Genomic DNA, 24,144 nt, shown 5'->3' on the forward strand with positions numbered 1-24,144 from the left:
GAGTGGGCTGCAGGGTGTTTTTCTCTGTTGAATCCGCCCTTGTAAACCAGGCAAGTGGGTAGAGAAGAATTAGAGTGTAGGGCTCAGAGGTTTTTTCCACATTGTTCACCCCACAATGAGTCACCCCTCTTGTTTGCTCTCTTACCTCACGGAATAATCTCACATTAAAGGAGCGAATTCATTTTCAAAGATCTACACATTTACTTCTAAATTCAGGGTTAAAATTGAGCCAAGAGTGGACAACAAAATGAATGTAAAACTCTGAAGGAGATTTTTAAAGGCCAAAGATATAGAATATTCAGGGAGAAGGCTGACCCTTCTCCACGAGTCTTCACGTGGGGTACATATGAGGTGCTCTCAGGGAAGAGAGAGGGTAATAGATACAAAGCGCAGGACCCCCTCCCCCTTCAATAGTCACATTTTCTCTCTCTGCACTTCGGATGACGGGAAGGTGATGATGTAGTGACTTCTGCTTGAAGAAGCCATCCTAGAGTTTTGGGTGTTGGTACATCGATAGGAGAACGATCTGGGGGCAGGAAGACTTGAGGACCCCTCGGCAGTGTCCGCGCTGTCTGGTGGTCTGCTGTGTCCTTTGTTCCTTGCTGGGTGTTGGGTTATGGCACCAGCTCCTCTCAAGGACCCCGTGGCTCTTCAGATCAGGATGCGCCTGCGTCCTGGCCTCCGTCCCCCAGGGTGCTTTCAGGAGCCTCTGCAGCTTCTGTTCCAAGCGCCCCCACGTGCTTTCCCAGGGAGGGGCCTCTAGGTCTGTGTTTTCTAGTATCTCTGGACTTGCCCTGGGAGGAGCTGGAATTTCAGCTCCTCTTAGAACCATCTCTTCTGGCCTAGGGAGGATACAGGGATGTATGGGCTAAAGCAGCCTAGTGGGGGACTCACCCCAGCTGAAGCCAGTAGCCAGTGTGTGTTCAAGTAAGGGAGAGAGGGTTGTCCTTACTGAGAATGGAGAAAGGACTCGGTGAATACTTTCTAGCTGCTTGTTAGATTGTAAACTGCGTTCCCCTTCTCCTGTCCTTCTCCATTCATGCTTCCCCCCGCCTCCTGTTCACCCTTCTCATCTTGCCTGATCGTGTGATGCTTTGATCACCCCCTGACACACCCAGCCCTACCTGCCATGTGGTGACCTTTAAGACAGAGCTAGAAGAACCCTGAGCTGGGGATTTCTTCATCTGAGCTCAGTTCCCTGTTGAACTCCCAAATGGGATATAATTGGAAGGGTGGGTGCAGAAATACCTCCTAAAACTGAACAGAGTTTGTAAAACAGGCTACTTTTCCTTTGGGACTTTATGTCTATTGGAAACCCAAATAGAAATAGGACAATGGGAGAAAACAATTTGTTCGTCATCCACGTTTATTCAGCATACACATTTACTGGGTGTCTTTGGGGATGTTTAGCTTTATGATCGACGCTGACCCTAAGGAAATGTAAGACAGAGACCCTGCTCCTTATAGTCTATTTGGGAGATGGGCAGACAGGTAAGCAAATAAGAACAATGAAGTCTAACCAATAATCTAATGGGAGTCTGCCTAAGGCAAATAGGTACATGGGCAGGAGCCGGTGATTCGGCTGGGGGTAGGTGGTGTCAGGGAAAGGCTTCCTTGAAGGCAGAGGGTCTTCCAGCTGCCTTATTTTCCTTGTGGAAGTGACTTCCCTTAACAAGATCACTTTAAGCTCAATTCTCATTGAGTTATTCTCTCCCAGCTGGCCCCTCGGACAATAGGAAATTGACATTTTCCAGCAGTGTTTTTCCTGACGCTCTGCTGTAAGGGACATTGTTGGTTCAAATTGTACATTTGTCTTCTACCAAACCCATTTTCTTCTCTTCTGTGTTTTCTTAAAATTTTTATTGACGTATAATTACAGTAGTATGTAAGTTTCAGGTGTACAGCAAAGTGATTCAGGTATATTAACATATGAATGTATATGCATACATACTCTTTTCAGATACTTTTCCTTTATAGGTTATCACAAGTGAATATATTTCCCTGTGCTGTACAGTAAATCCTTGTTGTTTATCTGTTTTGTGTATGGTGATGTGTGTCTGTTGATCCCATACTCCTAACTCCTCTCCGCTGTCCCCTTTGGCAACCATAAATTTGTTTTCTATGCCTGTGAGTCTGTTTCTGTTTTGTAAATAAGTTCATTTGTATCTTTTTTTTTAGATATGACATCACATAAGTGACAAGTGATGTCATATCCTTGTCTGTCTCAGTCTAACTCACCTTCTCCCATGTTTGCAATCTTACTGTATGGCTATCACCCCAGTCACCCTAACCGGGGACCCAGGGCCCACTTGGATCGCCTCCTCTCTCCTTCTGCAGTCATTGCTTCTGCCTCTGCAGCTGTTCTCAAATCTCCCCTTGTCTCCTGGCTCAGGCCACAGCACTGGTCCAGGCCCTCATGGCGTCTGGGATTCTGATTGGTCTTCTATCTGTTAACCACTCCCACACTGCCATTCTCTCCTAAAATGGCCCCACCATATTTAAACTCCTTTACATGCCATCTAGGTTCTCGCACTTAAGTTCTTCTTGGTCTGACCCTTGACGACCTCTTTAGCATCACTTCAGGCCACTGCCTGCATTCTCCTCCCCTCTGCATGCCATGCACCATTCATCTAGCTATTTAGAAGCTCTTCCTTGTCACTGACATGTTACTCTGCTTTGTGATTTTTCTGCCTTCGTGGGTGCTGTTCCTTCTGTGTTGAATTGTCTGTCTTTTCTTTCCTGAGTTCAGCTGGCTCCTACTCATCTTTGCAAAGTTTGCTCTAGTATCGCTTCCTGTGGGAAGCCTCCCTGATAGCCCAGCCTGGATTTGTTATGCCTTCTCTGGACAGTTTTGGCCATAGCATCCTGTACTCATGTGTTGCAGAATTTAGCTTACTATATCATGGTTTTTAATTTACTTATCAGCTTTCTGTACTAGAATACAAGTCCTTTGAGGCCAGAATCTGTACCTTACTCATCTTAGCATCCCTGGTACTTGGCACTTTGATGGTACATAGTCGTTATGTTTGGAATTAATATGTGAATGAATGATGTTCTTCCATCTGGCTCGGCATGATTCCTATTATAAAGTTTTTGGGGCCCAGAAAGAACAACTTGGGGGTGGAACTTGGGAAAGGACTTATTGCCTCCCTTCAGAAGAGGCAGAGTCTGCCCGTCCCAGTAGAGATGCGATGGAGGGTTTCATGCTGCCTGTACGTTTCCCCATCCAACACCCACTCGCCTTCCTGTGCCCTTCACAGTCAGTCGAGAGCAGAGAATCAGGGCTAGAGTGAGGGACTAGCTTGGGCCTGGGGAAATGCCCAAAAGTCCAGGAATCTTTCTTTTAATGTTTTGTGCCATGCTATCGGATGGACCAGGATCCCAAGCCCTGCCAGGCAGGGTCTGGGATATCTGCCTTGCCAAGTCCCTCTTATCATTGGTCCCAGAGTGCAGATCATGGTGGAGGTGGTGGTGCTGGTGGATGGGTAGGACTGAGTGGGGGGTGTGCAGAGCCCTTGCTGATGTTTACATGCACAACTATTTTCCCCCCACCTGGAAAATATACTTTCTTCTCCTCTTGAAGAGCTTTGCAGAATTCATTTCCCGCTTTGTTTTGAGCTGAAGGTGAGCCTGACTCCGAAAGAGACTTTAAAATATTCTAGCCCATGGTTCACACAAGCGAATTCCAATGAGCACTTTCATAAATGGCTGATTTGGGGGAAGATGTCAAAGACCCCTGGAGAGTCTGGGCTGTCCCCTCCTGTCAACACCAGCAGGACGCCCCGCAGCCCGACCACCGTGAGCCTCTTTTCACACTGACCCCAGCAAGTCCCATTTCTTAATGGCATTGGGATGGATGAAAATGCCACTACCTTTTTTATAGCCCAACACTTCTGGAAGAGATAAAAAGACCTGATTTGCTATTCTTGCTATATTGACAAAAATTTGTACAGATTATGATCCTTAAAGGTTGTGCAGAAAAAAAAAAAAGAGCCATCATTCTGGTTGACTCCATTGTCCTCTGAATTCTCAGTCTGTCTTGGAAAGGTGCTCCAGGGTAAAATGTGGTAAATGAGATTTCTGCTACTAGGCAGACTACTTATAACCTCTAAAGGATAAAATATAATATTGCCTAGTCTTGCTTTTCACTGTCATCTAGAAATAGTTGCATGCTCTGTTTATTTAATGTACACCCCCATCCAGGTCTTTGGCGCTTCCTAGCCCACGCCTGGTTTGGAGAACCCCTGCAGGCTTTCAGGGGTCTCATGAGACAATTGCCGTGGTCATAAGCTTGATGCAGAAGGCTTGTTGGATGTTGGAATGGACAGTTGTCTCTGGGGACCTTTAAAACATCCCTCATGCATCTTAAATTCTTAGTAAAGATCACTTGTTCATTTTTGATTTTGGACTATGGAGTGGGAGGATTAGAAAAAGACCAATGTTTTACTTCCCCTGGAGGAGCTAGTCCAAAGGGCCAAGGAGGCCTCAAGACTGTTTGTTTAGTCCACTACTACTCGGAGTGCTGAACTTAGTTTGCTTTACCAGGAAAATGCACCCTGCACTTAGAGCGTGCAGGTTGAGTGTTTTAAGTTCCACTTTACAGATGAGATAACTGAGGCCCAGGTGACTTAAGCAATTTGTTGGTGGTCACAAGCAAGCAGATTTGGGACTTATATCCGTATTTCTTTACTCCAAGTTCAGTGCTAGGCTCATTGAATTTCTAGTTTTAAGGGGACCTACATGCCATCAACTATCCTTCCCTAATCCCAGAGCAGACTAAAATCAACCACTATTATCTCCCCACCTCTCCAGGGGTTAAATTCATTTCTTATTCCCCCTGGCTTTGGAGAATGTAGTACATGGAATGACCATTTGTCTAGCTTGTCTAGTTATTTAAAACCTAGAACCAGCTTGGTCTCTGCTAGGATCAGACGCCATGGGGCTTGCGGACAGCCTGAGCCATAGATTCAGAGAAACATCTCGATTGCCTGGTATTATCTGGCAGAAAAGCCTTGGGCCAGAGTAGAGTGATCTGGGTTTTAGACCCTTTAACTGCCTAGACACTCTGTGCCTCGGTTTCCCTATTTGTAAAACAATGCTACTATTAAAGCCTGCCTTCCCTACACCACAGAGCTATGATTAGGATCAAGTGAAAGTACAAAGGAAAAGCCCACCGCTGCCCAGATTTCAGCATGTCCAGGGGCTTCTCTGAGCAGCAAGTTTTGATGGCGAGGATGGCCGAGTGACTCATGGGTGCACAAGAGGGTGGAAATCTGCATCTGATAGCGTAACTCGTGGTGTAAATGTCCAAGTGCCTCCAGGACCCAAGTGAACCTGTCTCTCCTGTCTTCCGCATGCTCCAGGCTGGGGGAAGTTCGCTCGGCTGACCAGAGCACTGACGAGCAGCCGGGGTGTCCTGCAGCAGCTGGCTCCCAGCGTGCAGAAAGGCGAGAACGTCCACAAGCACTCCCGTCTGGCCGAGGTAAGGGCAAGGGCTTAGCTCAGCTTAACCCTCCCCTCACTTCAGAGGGTCCCTGGGCTGAGATAATGGTCCACAGGGAGGGTGCTGGCTTGGACGGGACCTGCAGGACTCCGGACTCTTGTCTTGGCTGAGCTGCACACCACAGTGTGTGACTCTGGGTAAGTGAATTAACTCTTGTGAGCTTTGTACTTTCCCGTATGTAAAAGGGAACTGCAAATTCCATTTGAAATTGCTTGAGATAAAAGATGTCAATTGACTCTCAGGAAGGAGATAGTAGTGCCATATATATGAAGGGGGCTTTCTTTACTTATAAACCTTTGCTGTTTGGGCAATGAATACTGTTATAGGAAAAGAAGATATAGGAAACAAAAAGAAAGAAAATAAAAATCACTTAGAATCCCACTAACCATGTAACATTGTTATAATTTTTGTGGGCTTGCCTTAACTCTTCTTTGTATTTAAGAAATATTCTATTTCCTCAAGCCTAAGCAATGTATTTTTTTACTTTAATGGAGTTGAGATGTATCTAAGAATCAATATGTGCATTTAAGGTGGCTTATATTGCCTTTTCTTCATTTTATATAATTATCAACATGTGGAAAAAAAAAAAGTGAAAGCATTAGTCGCTCAGTCATGTCTGATTCTTTGTGACCCCATGGACTGTAGCCCACCAGGCTCCTCTGTCCATGGAATTCTCTGGGCAAGGATACTGGAGTGGGTAGCCATTTACTTCTTAAGGGAATCTTCCTGATCAAGGGATCAAACCCAAGTCTCCTGCGTTGTAGGCAGATTCTTTTACCATCTGAGCCACCAGGGAAGCTGGATTATGAAAGTTTTCCTGGATAATAAATATACTTAATATTACTGTTGTTTCCATAACCTTTGTAGTAAGGAAAACTCATGGTGGTGGTGGTCCTCCTTTTGCTGGGATAAGTGAGAGTCTGGGAAGCCTGGACAAGATATTTGATCAGGCTCAGTGCACCCCCATGATTACTGTCTGTCTTTGGTGGTTTTGCATGCAAACCACTCTCATCTCCCTTTGGTGGTGCCTGGTATTTTTCCCAACTAGACCAAGTAAGGTCTAGTTAATTAGTAAGACCAATTAAGAGATTACACCTTCCACACAGCACATTTCCATCATACCCAAAGATGACACGTCTTGGCTGTCTCTCTGCCTGGTGGTGGCCCATCAGTTCTTAATCTGTGCGCAGAAGGCAGGGTGCTTCCTGACTTGCCTCTTGGCTCCCATACCCCTGAGGGAGACGCTCCCAGCGTGGTGCAGCTGACAGTGGGTGCTCTGCACATGTGCACCGAATGTCTAACGAGTTGACTACAGAAGATGTCCGTATATGTATAGCAGCCAAAAGCTTCTGCCCATAGTGGGAATGGGGGACATTCACTTGTGTCATGTTAGAGCAGGTGAGACCCTGGATGATGGTAGCGTCATTTTTATCATGACATAGGCTCATCTTATGATAAAAAAAAAGGAGACCATTCAGCTCACAGCCTGCACTCTGTCTGTCCCTGATGCTGCTCTTGGTTAATAAAGTTCCCTCCTCTCACGCTGCTCTCCACCTGGCTCACTCCCATCCAGCCACGTTCCAGCTGTTCCTCTTACAGCACAGGCTTGCTCTGCCTGTAGCTATCTGTGTGCAGCTCCTTCACCGATGGCAAGTCTTTGCTCAAATGTTATTTTCTTTTTGTGGCTATCTGTGTCGGTAAGAGTTACAAGAACTAGTAGGATATTTATATCTGAAGAGATTGATTGCAAGGAGTTGGTTTATGTGGCAGTGGGGGCTGGCTGGACAGGTACAGAATTCACAGGGCAGGTTGGCCAGCTGAAAACTCTTGCGAGGAGCTGATGCTGAGGTCCATGGATGGAATTTCTTCTTTCTCAGGGAAACCTCAGTTCTGCTCTTAAGGCCTTTCAACTGATTAGATGAGGACCACCTAGATTATAGAGTGTAATCTCCTTTCCTAAAAGTCAGCTGATTGTAGGTGTCAATCACATCTACAAAGTACCTTCACAGAAGCACTTAGTGTTTGATTAAACAACTGGGTACCATGGCCTAGCCAAGCTGACACATGAACTAACCACTATGCTTTATTCCTTGTCAATTTGGCACCTGTACACATTTCCTTAAACCATGTTTAATCTCCAAATAAAGAGAAAAGTTGAGCACCGAAGAATTGATGCTTTTGAACTGTGGTAATGGAGAAGACTCTTGAGAGTCCCTTGGACTGCGAGGAGATCCAACCAGTCAATCCTAAAGGAAATCAGTCCTGAATATTCATTGGAAGGACTGATGCTGAAGCTGAAACGCCAATACTTTGGCCACTTGATGGGAAGAACTGACTCATTGGAAAAGACCCTGATGCTGGGAAGGATTGAAGGCAGGAGGAGAAGGGGATGACAGAGGATGAGATGGTTGGATGGCATCACCAACTCGATGGACATGAGTTTGAGTAAACTCTGGGAATTGGTGATGGGCAGGGAAGCCTAGCGTGTTGCAATCCATGGGGTCACAAAGAATCAGACACAACTGAGCGACTGAACTGACTGAAAGACAATAACAAAGTCACACTTCCACCTAATATGATCCTCTTATCTTTTTAAATTAAACTTTTAATTTTGTATTGGAATATAGCTGATTCACAATGTTGTGATATTAATAGTTTCAGGTGGACAGCAAAGGGGCTCAGCCATACATATACCTGTATCCATTCTCTAGCATATAATCAAAACATACCAACCCTCCCCCAGAGGAGGATGCAAAGTCCTTGGATGAGATCCTTGACATCCTGTAATTTAAACAGTGTGATATAAACCTAATTCCTATCAGTATGTCTTGTGTTAGATGATAAAGGAATAAGAGGGAAGAAAATAAAAGTAATAAATAAAATAAAGTAAATTGCCTATATATACACACACACACACACATGCAAACATTCATAACAAAATAAGAAATACTCATAACTCTTAATCCTCTCCTTAACCTGCTCTGTTATTCTCCACTTAACATCTCCCGATATACTCTGAAATTGAAATTGTTAGTCACTTAGTCATGTCCAACCAACTCTTTGTGAACCCATGGACTATAACCTGGCTGGCTCCTCTGTTCATGGGATTTCCCAGGGAAGAGTACTGGAATGGGTTGCCATTCCCTTCTCTAAGGGTCTTCCCAACTCAGGGATTGAACTCAGATCTCCTGCATTTCAGGCAGATTCTTTACCCTGTGAGCTACTAGGGCAGCTATACAGTTTACTTATTTATTGTACTTACTGTTCACTGATATGTCCCAAGCATTTAAAACAGTGTTTGGCACATAGTAGATGCTCATAAGTGTGTTTTTTTTTTTCTTAATTGATCAAATGGATAAAAGAAAGGAAATGATGTTGGTGTTTTTGTCTACCTGTCTGGCATGAGTAAGTGCTGATTGACTGGCAATATGAGGCAAACATCTGGGTCCTCTCCCAGGGGCTAGTAAATTTTAATTAGCCTGGCTAGAGGCTTATGGATTTTATTGATCTTTTCAAAGAACCAACTTTTGGTTTTCTGGATTTTCTCTAATGGTTTCCTGTTTTAAAGTTCACTGATTTCTGTTCTAATTTTTTTTTCCTTCTGTTTAGTTTGGATTGAATTTACTCTTCTTTTTCTAGCTTCCTAAGAGGGAAGCTCAGTTTATTGATTTTTGATCTTTCTTCTTTATTAATATATTAATCCTATAAATTTCCTTTTAAACACTGCTTTCACTGCATCCCACAAATTTTGATAGGTTGTGTTTTCATTTTCAGTTTGTTCAAAATATTTAAAACTTTCTATTGAGATTTTTTTCTTTGATCCCATGTATTATTTAGAAGTGTTGTTTAATCGCCAAGTATTTGGTGATTTTCCAACTGTCTTTCTGTTACTGATTCCTGGCTTAATTCCATTGTGATCTGAGGGCAGACATTGTTTGATTTCTATTCTTTTAAATTTGTTGTGTTTTATGGCCCAGTGTGTGGTCTATCTTGGCAAATGTTGCGTGTGGGCTTGAGAAGAATGTATATTCAGCTACTATTAGAGGAAATAGCCTATAGATGTCCTTTTTAGCCACTTGATTGATGGCGGTGTTGAGTTCAACAATGCATTTACTGATTTTTGCCTGCTGGATCTGCATGTTTCTGTTAGGGGCTGTTAAAGTCTCTAACTATCATAATGGATTCATCTATTTCTCCTTACAATTCTTTTAGTTTTTGCCTCGTGTATTCAATTCTATCAGTTTTTGCCTCAGGTATTCAGTTCTTTCAGTTTTTGCCTCAGGTATTTAATATTTTGATGCTCTGTTGCTTGGTGCCTATGTATTAAGGATTGTTATGTCTTCTTGAAAAACCAACTCCTTTATCATTATCTAATGCCATTCTTTTTTTTTAATTTATTTTTTAATTGGAGGATAATTGCTTTACAATGTTGTATTGGTTTCTGCCATACAACAACATGAATCAGCCATAATTATATATATATCCCCTCCCTGTCGAGCCTTCCTCCCCTCCCCCATCCCACTCCTCTAGGTCATCACAGAGCGTCAGGCTGGGCTCCCCGTGTTATACAGCAGCTTCCCACTAGCTATCTATTTTACACATGATAGCCCAATCAAAAAATGGGCAGAAGACCTAAATAGATATTTCTCCAAATAAGACATACAGATGGCCAATAAATACATGAAAAGATGTTCAACATTGCTCATTATTAGAGAATGCAAATCAAAATTATAATGACACCAATGAGAACGGCCAACATTAAAAAATCTACATATGATAAATTCTGGAGAGGATGTGGAGAAGACAGAATCCTCTGCACTGTTGGTGGGAATGTAAGTTGATACAGCCACTATGGAGAACAGTATGGAGGTTCCTTAAAAAACTAGGAATAATACTACCATATGACCCAGCAACCCCACTACTGCATATATACCCTGAGAAAATCATCGTTGAAAAAGACACATGTGTTGTAATGCCATTCTTTATCCCTGATAACTTTTCTTGCCGTAAAGTTTCTGGTCTGTCGGAAATGAATATTGCAACTCCCACTTTCTTTTGCTTAGCATTAGTATGGTAAATCTTTCTTTACCCTTTTTTTTTTAATCTACTTGTGTCTTTGTATTTAAAGTGGGTTTCTTGAGTCACCAGTCCAGGTTCGATGCACGATACTGGATGCTTGGGGCTGGTGCACTGGGACGACCCAGAGGGAGGGTATGGGGAGGGAAGAGGGAGGAGGGTTCAGGATGGGGAACACAGGTATACCTGCGGCGGATTCATTTCGATATTTGGCAAAACTAATACAATATTGTAAAGTTAAAAAAAAAAATAAAGTGGGTTTCTTATTGACAGCATATAATTGGGTCTTATTTCTTGATCCACTTTGATAATCCCTGTGTTAATTGGCCTATTTAAATCATTGACATTTAAAGTGTTTATTGTCAGATAATCACTTTAAAATCGGCTTAAAGTTGGATTAATATCTACAGAATTTGTTGCTGGTTTTTATTTGTTGTCCTTGGTTCTGTGTTCCTATTTTGTCTTCTACTTTTTTTGCCTTTTATGGTTTTAACTGAACATGTTATATGATTCTATTTTTTCCTCTTTCCTTAGGATATCAATTATACTTCCTTTTTTACTTTTTTTTTGTGGTTGCCCTAGAGTTTGCAGTAGACATTTACAGGTAATCCAAGTCCACTTTCAAATACAGTCATCCCTAGATATCCACAAGGGATTTTTTTCCAGGACCCCTCACAAATACCAAAATCCATGGATGCTCAAGTCTTTTATATAAAATGACATGTGTTTGTATATAACCTAAGCATATCCTCTTATATACTTTAAATCATCTGGAGATTACTTATAATACCTAATACAATGTAAATGCTCTGTAAATAGTTGTAAATATAATGTAACTGTTGTGAAGATAGTTGCTGGTGGAGCAACAAATTCAAGTTTGCTTTTTGGCACTTTCTGGAATTCTTTTTCTGAGTATTTTGATCTGCACTTGGTTGAGTCCACAGGCATGAAAATCATGGATTTAGAGGGCCCACTGTAAACTGTGGGTTGGGAAAATCCTTTGGAGGGAGAAATGGCAACCCACTTCAGTATTCTTGCCTGGGAAATCCCTTGCACAGAGGAGTCTGGCAGGCTACAGTGTGTGGGGTCGCAGAGAGCTGGACATGACTGAAGCGACTGAGCATGCATACCCTGCAGTAACACACTGCTTCATGAGCAGTGCTCCTCTAATTGTTCTGTCGTGTCCCTTGTATTATTCTTGTGATTCACTTATCCATAAGTGTACATAAGCACTTATACACACACACACACACACACACACACAGTATCACACATTGGTGCTGTTACTTTGAACAAGCTGTTACCTGTCAGATCAATTAAGAATAAGAAGAGTTTTCTTTTACCTTCCCTTATTCCTTCTGCAGTGTGCAGTATTCTTTTTAATTAAGTAGATCCAACTTTATGACTGATACTACTTTCTTTCTCTCTGAATATCTTCTTTATACGCTTCTTGCAAAGCATTTCTGCTGGCAACAAATTCCCTCAATTTTTATCTGAGGAAGTCTATTTATCCTTTCACTTTTGAAAGATAATATTCCAAGCTATAGAGTTCTAGTTTGGTGTTTGCTTTTTCAACACTTTAAATATTTCAGTCTACTCTCTTCTTGCTTGTGTGGTCTCTGAGTGGAATTATGGTGTAATTCTTATCTTTCCTCGTAATAGGTTATGATTTCCCCTCACCCCCACCAGCTACACACCACCCCCCCTCACCCCTCCCCCATATTCTTTGAGGAATTTTTGTTTGATTTTCTGCAGTTTGAATATGCTATGCCTGCTGCTGCTGCCGCTGCTGCTAAGTCGCATCAGTCGTGTCCGACTCTGTGCGACCCCATAGATGGCAGCGCACCAGGCTCCTCTGTCCCTGGGATTCTCCAGGCAAGAACACTGGAGTGGGTTGCCATTTCCTTCTCCAATGCATGAAAGTGAAAAGTGAAAGTAAAGTCACTCAGTTGTGTCTGACTCTTAGCGACCCCATGGACTGTAGCCTACCAGGCTCCTCCATCCATGGGATTTCCCAGGCAAGAGTGCTGGAGTGGGGTGCCATTGCCTTCTCCGATGCTATGCCTAAGTGGGTTTTTTGTTTTTTGTTTTCATTTCTTTTCATTATCTTGCTTTGTGTTTACTGAGTTTCCACTCTCTGTGGTTCGGTGTCTGACATGAATTTGGGGGAAATTATCTGTCCTTAGTGCTTCAAATATTTCTTCCATGTTTCCCTTCTTTTCCTTCTGTATTCCCATTTCATATTTGTTACACCTTTTGTAGTTGTCACACAGTCCTTAGACATCCTGTTTTACTTAAATTTTTGGTCTTTTTCTCTTTGCTTTTCAGTTTTGAAGGTGTCTATTAACATGTTCCCAAGCTCAGAAATGCTTTCCTCTGCCATGTCCTGTCCACTACGGAGCCCATCAAAGGCATTTTTTATTTCAGTTACAGTATTTTTGATCTATATCATTTCTTTTTATTGGAGAATGAAATGGCAACCCACTCCAGTGTTCTTTCCTGGAGAATCCCAGGGACGGGGGAGCCTGGTTGGCTGCCATCTGGGGTCGCACAGAGTCGGACACGACTGAAGCGACTTAGCAGCAGCAGCAGCATTTCTTTTTGGTTCTAAGAATTTCCATCTCTGCTTACATTTCCTGTCTGTTCTTGCATGCTGTCTATTTTATCCATTAGAACCCTTAGCATATGAATCATATTTATAAAAATGTATGGTCTGATAATTCCAATATCCCTGCCATATCTAGGCCTGTCTCTGTCTCTTTAGACTGTGTTTTCTGGCTTTCAGTATGTCTTGCCACTTTTTGTTAAAATCCAGACATAATGTTCTGGGTAAAAGGAACTCAGGTAAGTAGGCCTTTAGTGTGGTGTGAGATATCGGGGCAGGGCTCGGGTGTTTCCTAGGGGCGCTAGTGGTAATGCCTGCCGATGAAGGAGATGTAAGGAGAGGGGCATTTGTTCCCTGATTCGGGAAGATCCCCTGGAGGAGGGCATGGCAACCTACTCCAGTATTTTTGCCTGGAGAATCCCTGGTGGGCTACAATCCATAGGATCGCAAAGAGTTGGACATGACTGAAGCAACTTAGCATGCACACAAGATATCGGGGGGAGAGGAATCATTCATAATCCCATGATTTGTTCTCGTTCCGTCGCTAGGTCATGTCTGACTCTTTGCGACCTCATGAACTGCGGCACACAAGGCTTCCCTGTCCTTTACTCTCTCCCAGTTTGTTCAAACTCATGTCTGTTGAGTTGGTGTGTTTTAAAACAGTTCCTTTTATCCTTCTCCTTCTAGAAGCAGAAGTTACAGTTCCCAAAGGGGAAGGAGGGGGAGGGATAAAGCAGGAGTTTGGGATTAGTAGATATAATGTATGTAGATCAGGCTGAAGACCCTTTTCACAGGTTGAGTTCTCCGGGAGGCAGATGCTGAGTAACATCTATGAAAGAAAGGGAGGAGGAAGCAGCACTGGGCAGGGCAAGCAGCAGACACAGTGCAGATCTGCTAGAGGCCCTGCCAGCCCAACAGGGAGCTCTGCAGCAGAGACAGCAGCTGGAGGAGCCCCACACGGAGCAGGAAGGGCCAGGCCCCTCCACCACCTTCTTGCTCAGTTATTGGTGGGTGCCTCCTTGGGAAGCTCAAGTTTCTGCCCCTTAGGAGGCACACTCCACAGCTGCGCAGAGAACCCTTTCTTGGAGCAGGATCTGAGTCTACTACCACCTTGCTGCTCTAACTCTCTCTGCCTGTATAGAAAGGGAAGTCATGGTTGGTGTATGAGCAGCCATCTTGCTCAGCAGGATTCAGCCTATGGTCTTCATGCAGGAGTGACCTGCTGGAGTCTGGTCTGGCTGGGACCACTCCTTGCTGCCAGCTTCTGTCTTCATGAAGTGGTTTGGGGGAATATATGGAGGGGAACCATCTCTTCCTGTCACATCTCCTCACTCTTCCCTATGAGGGACCCAGGTCAGGATAAAATCTGGGCTATTCGTGATGGCTAGAGCGCAGGCACAGTCCTTCAGTCACATCACAGCCCACAGCTCCTGACACCCTCTCACTATAAGGAGATCAGGTAAATGCCGTATGTGCTGCTGGCTTTCCTGTGGGTGACAGGCTTCGTGGGCTGAAACAGCATTAAACATTACAGCCCACTTGACCACTTCTTGTGTGATCTGGTGCCAGTCATTTCACATCTAAGAATTTCCATTTCTTTCTCTTTCTTCTCTTCAAACGGAGGGAATGAGTTCAATTGAAAATAGTATGTATTCACTGATTTGTGAAGAGTAAGGCAGGTTATGAATGTGAATGAACACTTTGGTATACAGTAAATGTTCACAACGTTAGTTTAATATTGTTTGGATTTTTCGTTCTTTATCTTGCTTTTAAAAATACTCTGAAGAGAAGGAAATCTTGCCATTTGCAATGGCATGAATGGACCTTGAAATAGCTCAACTGGAATTCCATCACCTCCACTAGCTTTATTTGTGCTGATGCTTCCTAAGGCCCACTTGACTTCACATTCCAGGATGTCTGGCTCTAGGTGAGTGATCACACCATCGTGGTTATCTGGGTCGTGAAGATCTTTTTTGTACAGTTCTTCTGTGTATTCTTGCCACCTCTTCTTAATATCTTCTGCTTCTGTTAGGTCCATACCATTTCTGTCCTTTATTGAGCTCAATATGTCAGCAAATTTGGAAAACTCAGCAGTGGCCATAGGGCTGGAAAAGGTCAGTTTTCATTCCAATCCCAAAGAAAGGCAATACTAAAGAATGCTCAAACTACCGCACAATTGCACTCATCTCACATGCTAGTAAAGTAATGCTCAAAATTCTCCAAGCCAGGCTTTAGCAATACGTGAACCGTGAACTTCCAGATGTTCAAGCTGGTTTTAGAAAAGGTAGAGGAATCAGAGATCAAATTGCCAACATCCGCTGGATCGTCAAAAAAGCAAGAGAGTTCCAGAAAAACATCTATTTCTGCTTTATTGATTATGCCAAAGTGTTTGCCTATGTGGATCACAATAAATTGTGGAAAATTCTGAAAGACATAGAAATAGCAGACCACCCGACCTGCCTCTTGAGAAATCTGTATGCAGGTCAGGAAGCAACAGTTAGAACTGGACATGGAACAAAAGACTGGTTCCAAATAGGAAAAGGAGTATGTCAAGGCTCTATATTGTCACCCTGCTTATTTAACTTCTATGCAGGGTACATCATGAGAAACGCAGGGCTGCATGAAACACAAGCTGGAATCAAGATTGCCAGGAGAAATATCAATAAGTTCAGATACACAGATGATACCACCCTATGGCAGAAAGTGAAGAACTAAAGAGCCTCTTGATGAAAGTGAAAGAGGAGAGTGAAAAACTTGGCTTAAAGCTCAACATTCAGAAAACTAAGATCATGGCATCTGGTCCCATCACTTCATGGCAAATAGATGGGGAAACAGTGGAAACAGAGACAGACTTTATTTTGGGGGGCTCTAAAATCACTGCAGATGGTGACTACAGCCATGAAATTAAGATGCTTACTCCTTGGAAGGAAAGTTATAACCAACTTAGACAGCATATTCAAAAGCAGAGACAGTACTTTGTCCACAAAGGTCTGTCTAGTCAAGGCTATGGTTTTTCCTGTGGTCATGTATGGATGTGAGAGTTGGACTATAAAGAAAGCTGAGCACCGAAGAATTGATGCTTTTGAACTGTGGTGTTTGAGAAGACTCTTGAGAGTCCCTTGGACTGCAAGGAGATCCAACCAGTCCATCCTAAGGGAGATCAGTCCTGGGTGTTCATTGGAAGGACTGATGTTGAAGCTCAAAGTCCAGTACTTTGGCCACCTGATGCGAAGAGCTGACTCATTTGAAAAGACCCTGATGCTGGGAAAGATTGAAGGTGGGAGGAGAAGGGGACAACAGAAGATGAGATTGTTGGATGGCATCACGGACTCAATGGATGTGGGTTTGGGTAAACTCCGGGAGTTGGTGATGGTCAGGGAGGCCTGGCGTGCTGCAGTTCATGGGGTCTCAAACAGTCGGCCACAACTGAGTGACTGAACTGAACTGAATGGACCTTGGGGGCATTGTGCTAAATGAAATATGTCAGACAGAGAAAGACAAATACTGTATGATCTTATTTTTGTGTTGAACTAAAACAAAGCAAGACAAAAACCTCCTGATCTCCATAGATAACAGACAACAGGTTGGTGGCTGCCAGACGCAGGGGTAAGGGCAAATGAAATTGATGAAGTAGGTCAAAAGGTACAGACTACCAGTTATAAAGTAAGTGAGTTCTGGTGACGTAATGAAGCATGGTGCCTATTGTTTGTAATACTGTATTGTATATTCAAAAGAGTAGTTAAACATTCTTACTACAAGAAAAAAATTTGTAGCTACACGTGGCAATTTGTGTTAATTTGACATTGTGGACGTCATTTTGCGTTGTATATCAATAATGAATCATTATGCTATACACCTGAAACTAACAGGATGTTTCCCTGATGACAAAGATGGTGAGGAATCTGCCTGCAATGCAGTAGACCTGGGTTCAGTCCATGGGTCGGGAAGATCCCCTGGAGGAGGGCATGGCTACCCACTCCAGTATTCTTTCTTGGGTATCTAATAAACAGGAAATAGGATGTTACATGCAATCCTACATTTCTCAGTAAGAAAAAAATTTCAATTTTCAGAAGTAAAACAAGTTTTTTGTTGGATTCATATATACATATATATTTCATATATATAGTGTTCATATATATTTATATTGATTTTTTAAAAAACAAAATGTTGTCATAATACTGTATGTGTTATTTTCCAGTGTGCTTTTCCCCCCACTTCCTAGTGTATTTGGGACATTTTCTAAGAGCACATATCCCTTTCATTCTTTTTAATGGTTGCTTTGTATTCATTGCATGACTATATCTAAAGCTATTTAGTTAGCTGTCCCCTTGTTGATACATAATTAGATTGTTACCAGCCTTTGGTTATTACAGATCATAATACTTCAATGAACCTATTTGTATGTATATTTTTGTTTTAATTTAGAAAACCTTAAGACATTCGGAGTAGTAAAGCGTAATTTAACAAGTTTTCATTTAACTAATTTGTTTATATAGTACATGCTGACAATTTCTCACTCCAAATTCTTTTTTAAAAATTAAAATATTACATGGAAATCCCCTGGTTGTCTAGTGGTTAGAACTCAGCAATTTCACTGCTGTGAGCTTGGGTTTGATCCCTGGTTAGGGAACTAAGGTCCTGTAAGCTGCATCAGTTCAGTTCAATTCAGTCGCTCAGTTGTGTCCGACTCTTTGCGACCCCATGAACTACAGCATGCCAGGCTCCCTATCACCACCTCCTGGAGTCCACCCAAACCCATGTCCATCGTGTCAGTGATGCCATCCAACCATCTCATCCTCTGTCATCCCCTTCTCCTCCAGCCCTCAATCTTTCCCAGCATCAGGGTCTTTTCAAATGCGTCAACTCTCCACCTCAGGTGGCCAAACAGCCCCCCCAAAAAAAAAATTATTACAGGTAAAAAAACAAATTAAAATATTACAGGTAAAGTTGAGATCCTCTTAGAATTTATTCCTAGAGGTAACATTGCCCTAAAGCTGTATGTCTCCTTGCTGTTGGTGTTTTGATATTTTTATTACTTATATTTTTATTCATAAACATATATACTCTGATTTGTGGTTTTAAAAATGTATTTTCACAAATGATATCATATGATATTTTATGATATCATATCATATGTAAAATATTTTAAGTATTTTATACTTAACATTAATTTTTGAAAGCTTTTTATTTTAAAATTATTACAGACTCACAGTAAGTTGCAGGGCTTCACTGGTGGCTCAGAGGTAAAGAATCCACCTGCCAATGTAGGAGATGTGGGTTCAATCCCTGGGTCAGGAAGGTCTCCTGGAAAAGGAAGCAGCAACCTCTTCCAGTATTCTTGCCTGGCAAATCCCATGGACAGAGGAGCCTGGCAGGCTGCAGTCCATGGAGTCGCCAAGAGTCAGACACAATTGAGCAACTAAACAACAAGTTCCAGAACTAGTACACAGGGTGCTCTGTACCCTCCACTCAGCTTCCCTCAGGGGCAGCACCTTATAAACTAGTCTAATAGTAAACAGTGTGACATATAACTACAGGAGATCAGCCTGTGTTCAGTTCAGTCGCTCAGTCCTGTCCGACTCTTTGTGACCCCATTGTCTGCAGCACGCCCGGCCTCCCTGTCCATTACCAACTCCTGGGGTTTACTCAAACCCACGTCCCTTGAGTCGGTGATGCCATCCAACCATCTCATCCTCTTTTGTCCCCTTCTCCTCCCACCTTCAATCTTTCCCAGCATCAGGGTCTTTTCAAATAAGTCAGCTCTTCACATCAGGTGGCCACAGTATTGGACTTTCAGCTTCAACATCAGTCCTTCCAATGAATATTCAGGACTGATTTCCCTTAGGATGGACTGATTGCATCTCCTTGCAGTCCAAGGGACTCTCAAGAGTCTTCTCCAACACCACAGTTCAAAAGCATCAATTCTTTGGCACTCAGCTTTCTTTATAGTCCAACTCTCACATCCATACATGACCACTGGAAAAACCATAGCCTTGACTAGATGGACCTTTGTTGGCAAAGTAATGTCTCTGCTTCTTAATATGCTCTTTAGGTTGGTCATAACTTTCCTTCCAAGGAGTAAGCATCTTTTAATTTCATGGCTGTAGTCACCATCTGCAGTGATTTTGGAGCCCCCCAAAATAAAGTCTGTCTCTGTTTCCACTGTTTCCCCATCTATTTGCCATGAGGTGATGGGACTGGATGCCATGATCTTCATTTTCTGAATGTTGAGCTTTAAGCCAAGTTTTTCACTCTCCTCTTTCACTTTCATCAAGAGGCTCTTTAGTTCTTCTTCACTTTCTGCCATAAGTTATTGATATTTCTCCCAGCAATCTTGATTCCAGCTTGTGCTTCTTCCAGCCCAGCATTTCTCATGATGTACTCTGCATATAAGTTAAATGAACAGGGTGACAATATACAGCCTTGACATACTCCTTTTCCTATTTAGAACCAGTCTTTTGTTCCATGTCCAGTTCTAACTGTTGCTTCCTGACCTGAATACAGATTTCTCAAGAGGCAGGTCAGGTCTGGTATTTCCATGTCTTACAGAATTTTCCACAGTTTACTGTGATCCACGTAGTCAAATGCTTTGGCATAGTCAATAAAGCAGAAATAGATGTTTTTCTGGAACTCTCTTGCTTTTTTGACGATCCAGCGGATGTTGGCAATTTGATCTCTGATTCCTCTACCTTTTCTAAAACCAGCTTGAATATCTGGAAGTTCATGGTTCACATATTGCTGAAGCCTGGCTTGAAGAATTTTGAGCATGCTCAAAATCAACATATGTAGAATATTGTCAATTAAAGATCATATTCAGATTTCATCAGTCTTTCCATGTCCTCATTTGTGTGTGTGTGCGCCTTTGCACAATATATACATGTGAGTATGTGTTTAGTTTCAGAAGAAGCTTCCAAACTATTTGCAGTTGCAGGTGGCTGTACTGTTTTACGTATGAAACGTCCAGCTTCTGTCCTTGCCAGCATTTGACATTGCCACTACTTTTTATTTTAACCATGTTACTAAGTGTGTAGAGATAGCTCATTGTGATCGTAATTTACATTTTAAATGGCTAAAGATATTGAATGTCTTTTCATGAGCTTGTTTTCCAACCATATTTCCAACCTAGTGAAATGTCAGATCATGTCTCTTGCCCATTTTCTGAGTTCTGTTAATATTTCTTCCTTTTTTATTGCTTTAGAAATGTTAGCTTAATTTATTTTTTTATTATTGGAGTATAATTGCTTTATCATGTTAGTTTTTGCTGTACAACAAAGTCAATCAGCTCTATGTAGAGACGTCAGCTTACTTTAAATCCTCTGGTTTGGTGTTTACTTTCCTCTTGTAGTGAGCTTGTGCCTGACCTGAGATTGTTGGTGGGAGTCTGTTGGGTCCCCACTCGATGAGGCATCTGGATGTGGTGGTTGAATTTGCCTGCCAGATTAATAAATTTTCACCTGGTTCAGACCAACTTTCCTGTACATGGTTTTAGCCCTGGGCTCCCAACCATGTGAACAGCAGGAGTTTGGACCCACACTCATATATGGCAGGTACTTGGGGTTCTGATCGCTTACATATAATCCTCTTCTATCCAAAAGGCCAGACAGATGACCAGGGTCTTTTTTACGTCTCTGAGGCATGGTTAATGGTTTTCTGCTCCATGCCTCTTTGTCAGGGCAGCGCTCTGCCGCCCCAGCAAGAGCATGTGGTCTCCCTTCCAGTCCCATGCAGTGCATACCCAGCTCTGAGAAGCCCTGTTTCTGAAAAACTCCTGGACTGTTTTGTTTCAGCTCCTGCTGGCAGCTTTGGTTTCGCATTTCTTTTACTGTTCCGGTGCCTAAGATTTTGAACTTTATTATTTCTTTTGAAACGTTTGTTTGAATTTTTAAACAGTGTCTCAGTGTGTTGGGTATAAATGGATGGGTTACCATTCTTGCTTAGTCCCTTCTACTGATTGTTAGCTCTCTAAATACCTGTGCTAGAATAAAAATGATGGATTACTAGGCGTGGAATTACGGAGACAGAGGGTAGAAACATTTCAAACTGGGACAGAAACTGCCAAGTTCAAACAAGGTTATGCCAGTTTGCCAGTTTCTTTCTTCTCTCACCATAATTGCTGTCGGTTTTTACTCCGTCTTAAGTTTTAGCACTTCAGTTAAGTCTTAAAGGAAGAACACCTACTTTTCAACGACTGTGCATGGGTTTGGTCTAATCAGTATAGAAGCTGCTTTCCTTATGTACACGGAAGTGGTGTCATGGCCGCCCACATGAGGAGCACAAGATGGCCCTGCGCCAGCCATCTCGCGGCAGCTGGACAGAGACGCAGAGACCAGAACTTTACTTACTGGGCACCCGCACAGCTGGGCTTACTGTCCACATTCCCCGCTGATGAGCAGGTGCACTGTCCTCGGCTGAGAGAGAGTGGAAGGTGGGTTTGTGGAGGCCAAGCCAGTAGTGTGTGTACTCAGGCATGTCCCACTCTTTACGACCCCATGGACTCTGTAGCCTGCCAGACTCCTCTGTCCGTGGGGCTTCCCAGGCAAGAATACTGGAGCAGGTTGCTATTTCCTTCTCCAGGGAATCTTCCCGACCCAGGGATCAAACCTAGGTCTCCTGCATTGCAGGTGGTCTCCTGCATTGTAGGTGAATTCTTTACTGACTGAGCCACCAGGGAGCCAGTATTAGGGCCCCTAGTTTTTGGGTCCCTCAAGCCAGAATCATTGGTAGAGGCTGCCAGGTTGTATGTGAGCAAAGGTGTTTTTTCTGAGAAATAGGCTGTATGTGCCTTGAACTTGACATTTCCCACTCTGCTATTTCTTTGGGGGGAATGGGGAGTGTTGATGTCATCTGACTCTTCAGAGTCAGGGGAAAGTGACAACACTCAGGGGTGTCACCGTGCAACATCATGTTCTGATGTTTTGTACTTGAATATGTTAATAACTGGCAACAGGAACTTCTGCCGCAATTATCTGGGTTTGGAGCTCATTTTGTGTCTCATAGAGAGTCTTTTTTGAATACTCACGCTATCTCAATATGCCACAAGTTGTGCCTGGGTAGTGAGCTTATCGTTTCTGGAGGTGTGTTGGGTGACCGTTTGATGGCACATGGACAGTGAGTTTTGAAGTGTGGCTGGACTAATGGCCTCTGGTTACCATCTGGCCCTGAAGGGCAGCCTCTGCCTGGTGGCTCCACCAGCCCTCAGGGCCACAGAGTTCTTCCAGTCAGCACTCTGCACTCAGGGCTGAGATCTTATAGGGGGGACTGTTTGCATTTTTCCTAGGAGGGCCATATTGTTTATTCAAGCAGGTAGGGAAAAACTCACATGTTCAGTGATGCCAGGGATCAACTCTACACTTGATTTTGATTAAAAAAAAAAACTTGTCAATGAACAGCTTAATTGAGGTTTAAGGATTTTTTGTTGGTTTTTTCCCCTTAGAGACAGGATGATGTAGTGGAAAAAGGAAGGGATTTAGAGTCAGACTGACCCGAGTTCTGTCCAAAATTCCACTGTATTCCAGCTGTGTGATTTTATAAAAGTTGCTTAAGCTCACTCATCTTTCCTCATACTCATGAACTAAAGATGCTACCTACCCTGAAAGACCATCATGAGGATTCGTGACTCTTCCAAAGACACATCCAATCCTATCACTCCCTGCTTAAAACTCCTTTAACATCGTCTTGTTATTTCTTTGGATAATTTAAAAATTTACATTGTGACTTACAAGACCTAACTCCCCTCTCTAGCCTGACCCAGCTCTATGCTCACACTCGGTGTCAGCCAGTGGCATGCACACTTGTCAGACTGTCCCTGCAGCCTTGGAAATGCCCTTCTTCTGCCTGCAACTCTTGCTGTGTCTCTCTGCTGGCCTAGTTCCTACCCATGCTTCAAGTCCCAAGGTGGACTTCAGACCTCCCCTGTGAGGCCTTCCCAACTGCCCTGTCCCAGGGCAGGTAAGCCTCACTTTCAGAGGCTCTCCTTGCCATGGGCAGTTTCCTCTGTGAGCTCTCTTGCCCTGAGAATGCTGCTGTTTAATATTTGCCTCCTCCAATAGATGAAAGGTCCGTGAAGACAGTATCTCTCTTGTTTATTCTACATCTCTACCACTGAACATAGTACCAACACCCAGTAAGTGCTTGATAAATGTTCATTAAAGGAATGAATGAATGAAGAAGGATGCAAACACTTAATTCAGGCCTGACACTTGGTAGGCCCTCAGTAAATATTGATTCCCTTTCACTTTTAGCCTCTTCCTCCCCACCTGAAAGTTGTCTGCCTCGATCGTGGACAATGGACAACTATTTGTATCTGATTTTGATAACGATGGCAGTGTTTCCATGATTCCACCTCATCACTAATACTCAAAAACTTGAGTTTTAAAAATGTAGCTGAAGAATTCAAAATAAAAAGTTAAAAGAATACCACTGAAGTACTCCTCAGCTAAATAGAGAACAAAAATGTTGCCCAGTTGCATTTCACTATGGGCTTATATTTGTGGAGGTGTCATGGGCTGGTGCTCTATTGTGACATAAAGTATATTGGTTAATACTTTTAATTGCCTCCCACTGCCTTTATCTCTCCCATTAAAGAACAAGTGCATCATGGAAAAAGTTCTAAAAATAGAGCCTGCCTGGTTTATGGAGAAGGGTGTTTATGACGGGAATTAAGCACGCGTTTAGCTCACATGTCTTAAGCCCCGAATCAGGCTTTCTTCTGTGGCCAGGGCCTCACTAGCATCCAGCGTGCCCTGTTTTATTGGAATACGCTTTTTCTGGTGGGAACAGACCCTGTCCTCACTCTGTGGTCTTAAAAAACCCATGTTGTTTCTAAGCAGGGGAGGTTTTTGGAGCTGTACTTGGGGAAAGGGAAAGAGATGCAGGTATAGGTGCTGAGGGCGGGGTTGTGCCTGGAATAAGGGCTTTAAGGAAAGCGGGGTTTCACTTCACTCACAGTGGGAGGATGTCT

At 43.0% G+C, this 24,144-nt stretch overlaps 1 protein-coding gene across 2 annotated transcripts in view; it reads left to right on the forward strand.

Moving 5' to 3' along the window:
* Positions 1–24,144, forward strand: part of KCNH1 (potassium voltage-gated channel subfamily H member 1) — a 441,293-nt gene that overhangs the window by 58,156 nt on the left and 358,993 nt on the right. For both annotated transcript variants that reach the window (NM_174372.2, XM_024976030.2), the window contains 1 exon segment: positions 5,364–5,482. In NM_174372.2, coding sequence (NP_776797.1) covers positions 5,364–5,482 — 119 coding nt within the window.

This window comes from Bos taurus, chromosome 16 (assembly GCF_002263795.3).
Source record: "Bos taurus isolate L1 Dominette 01449 registration number 42190680 breed Hereford chromosome 16, ARS-UCD2.0, whole genome shotgun sequence".
NCBI lineage: Eukaryota > Metazoa > Chordata > Mammalia > Artiodactyla > Bovidae > Bos > Bos taurus.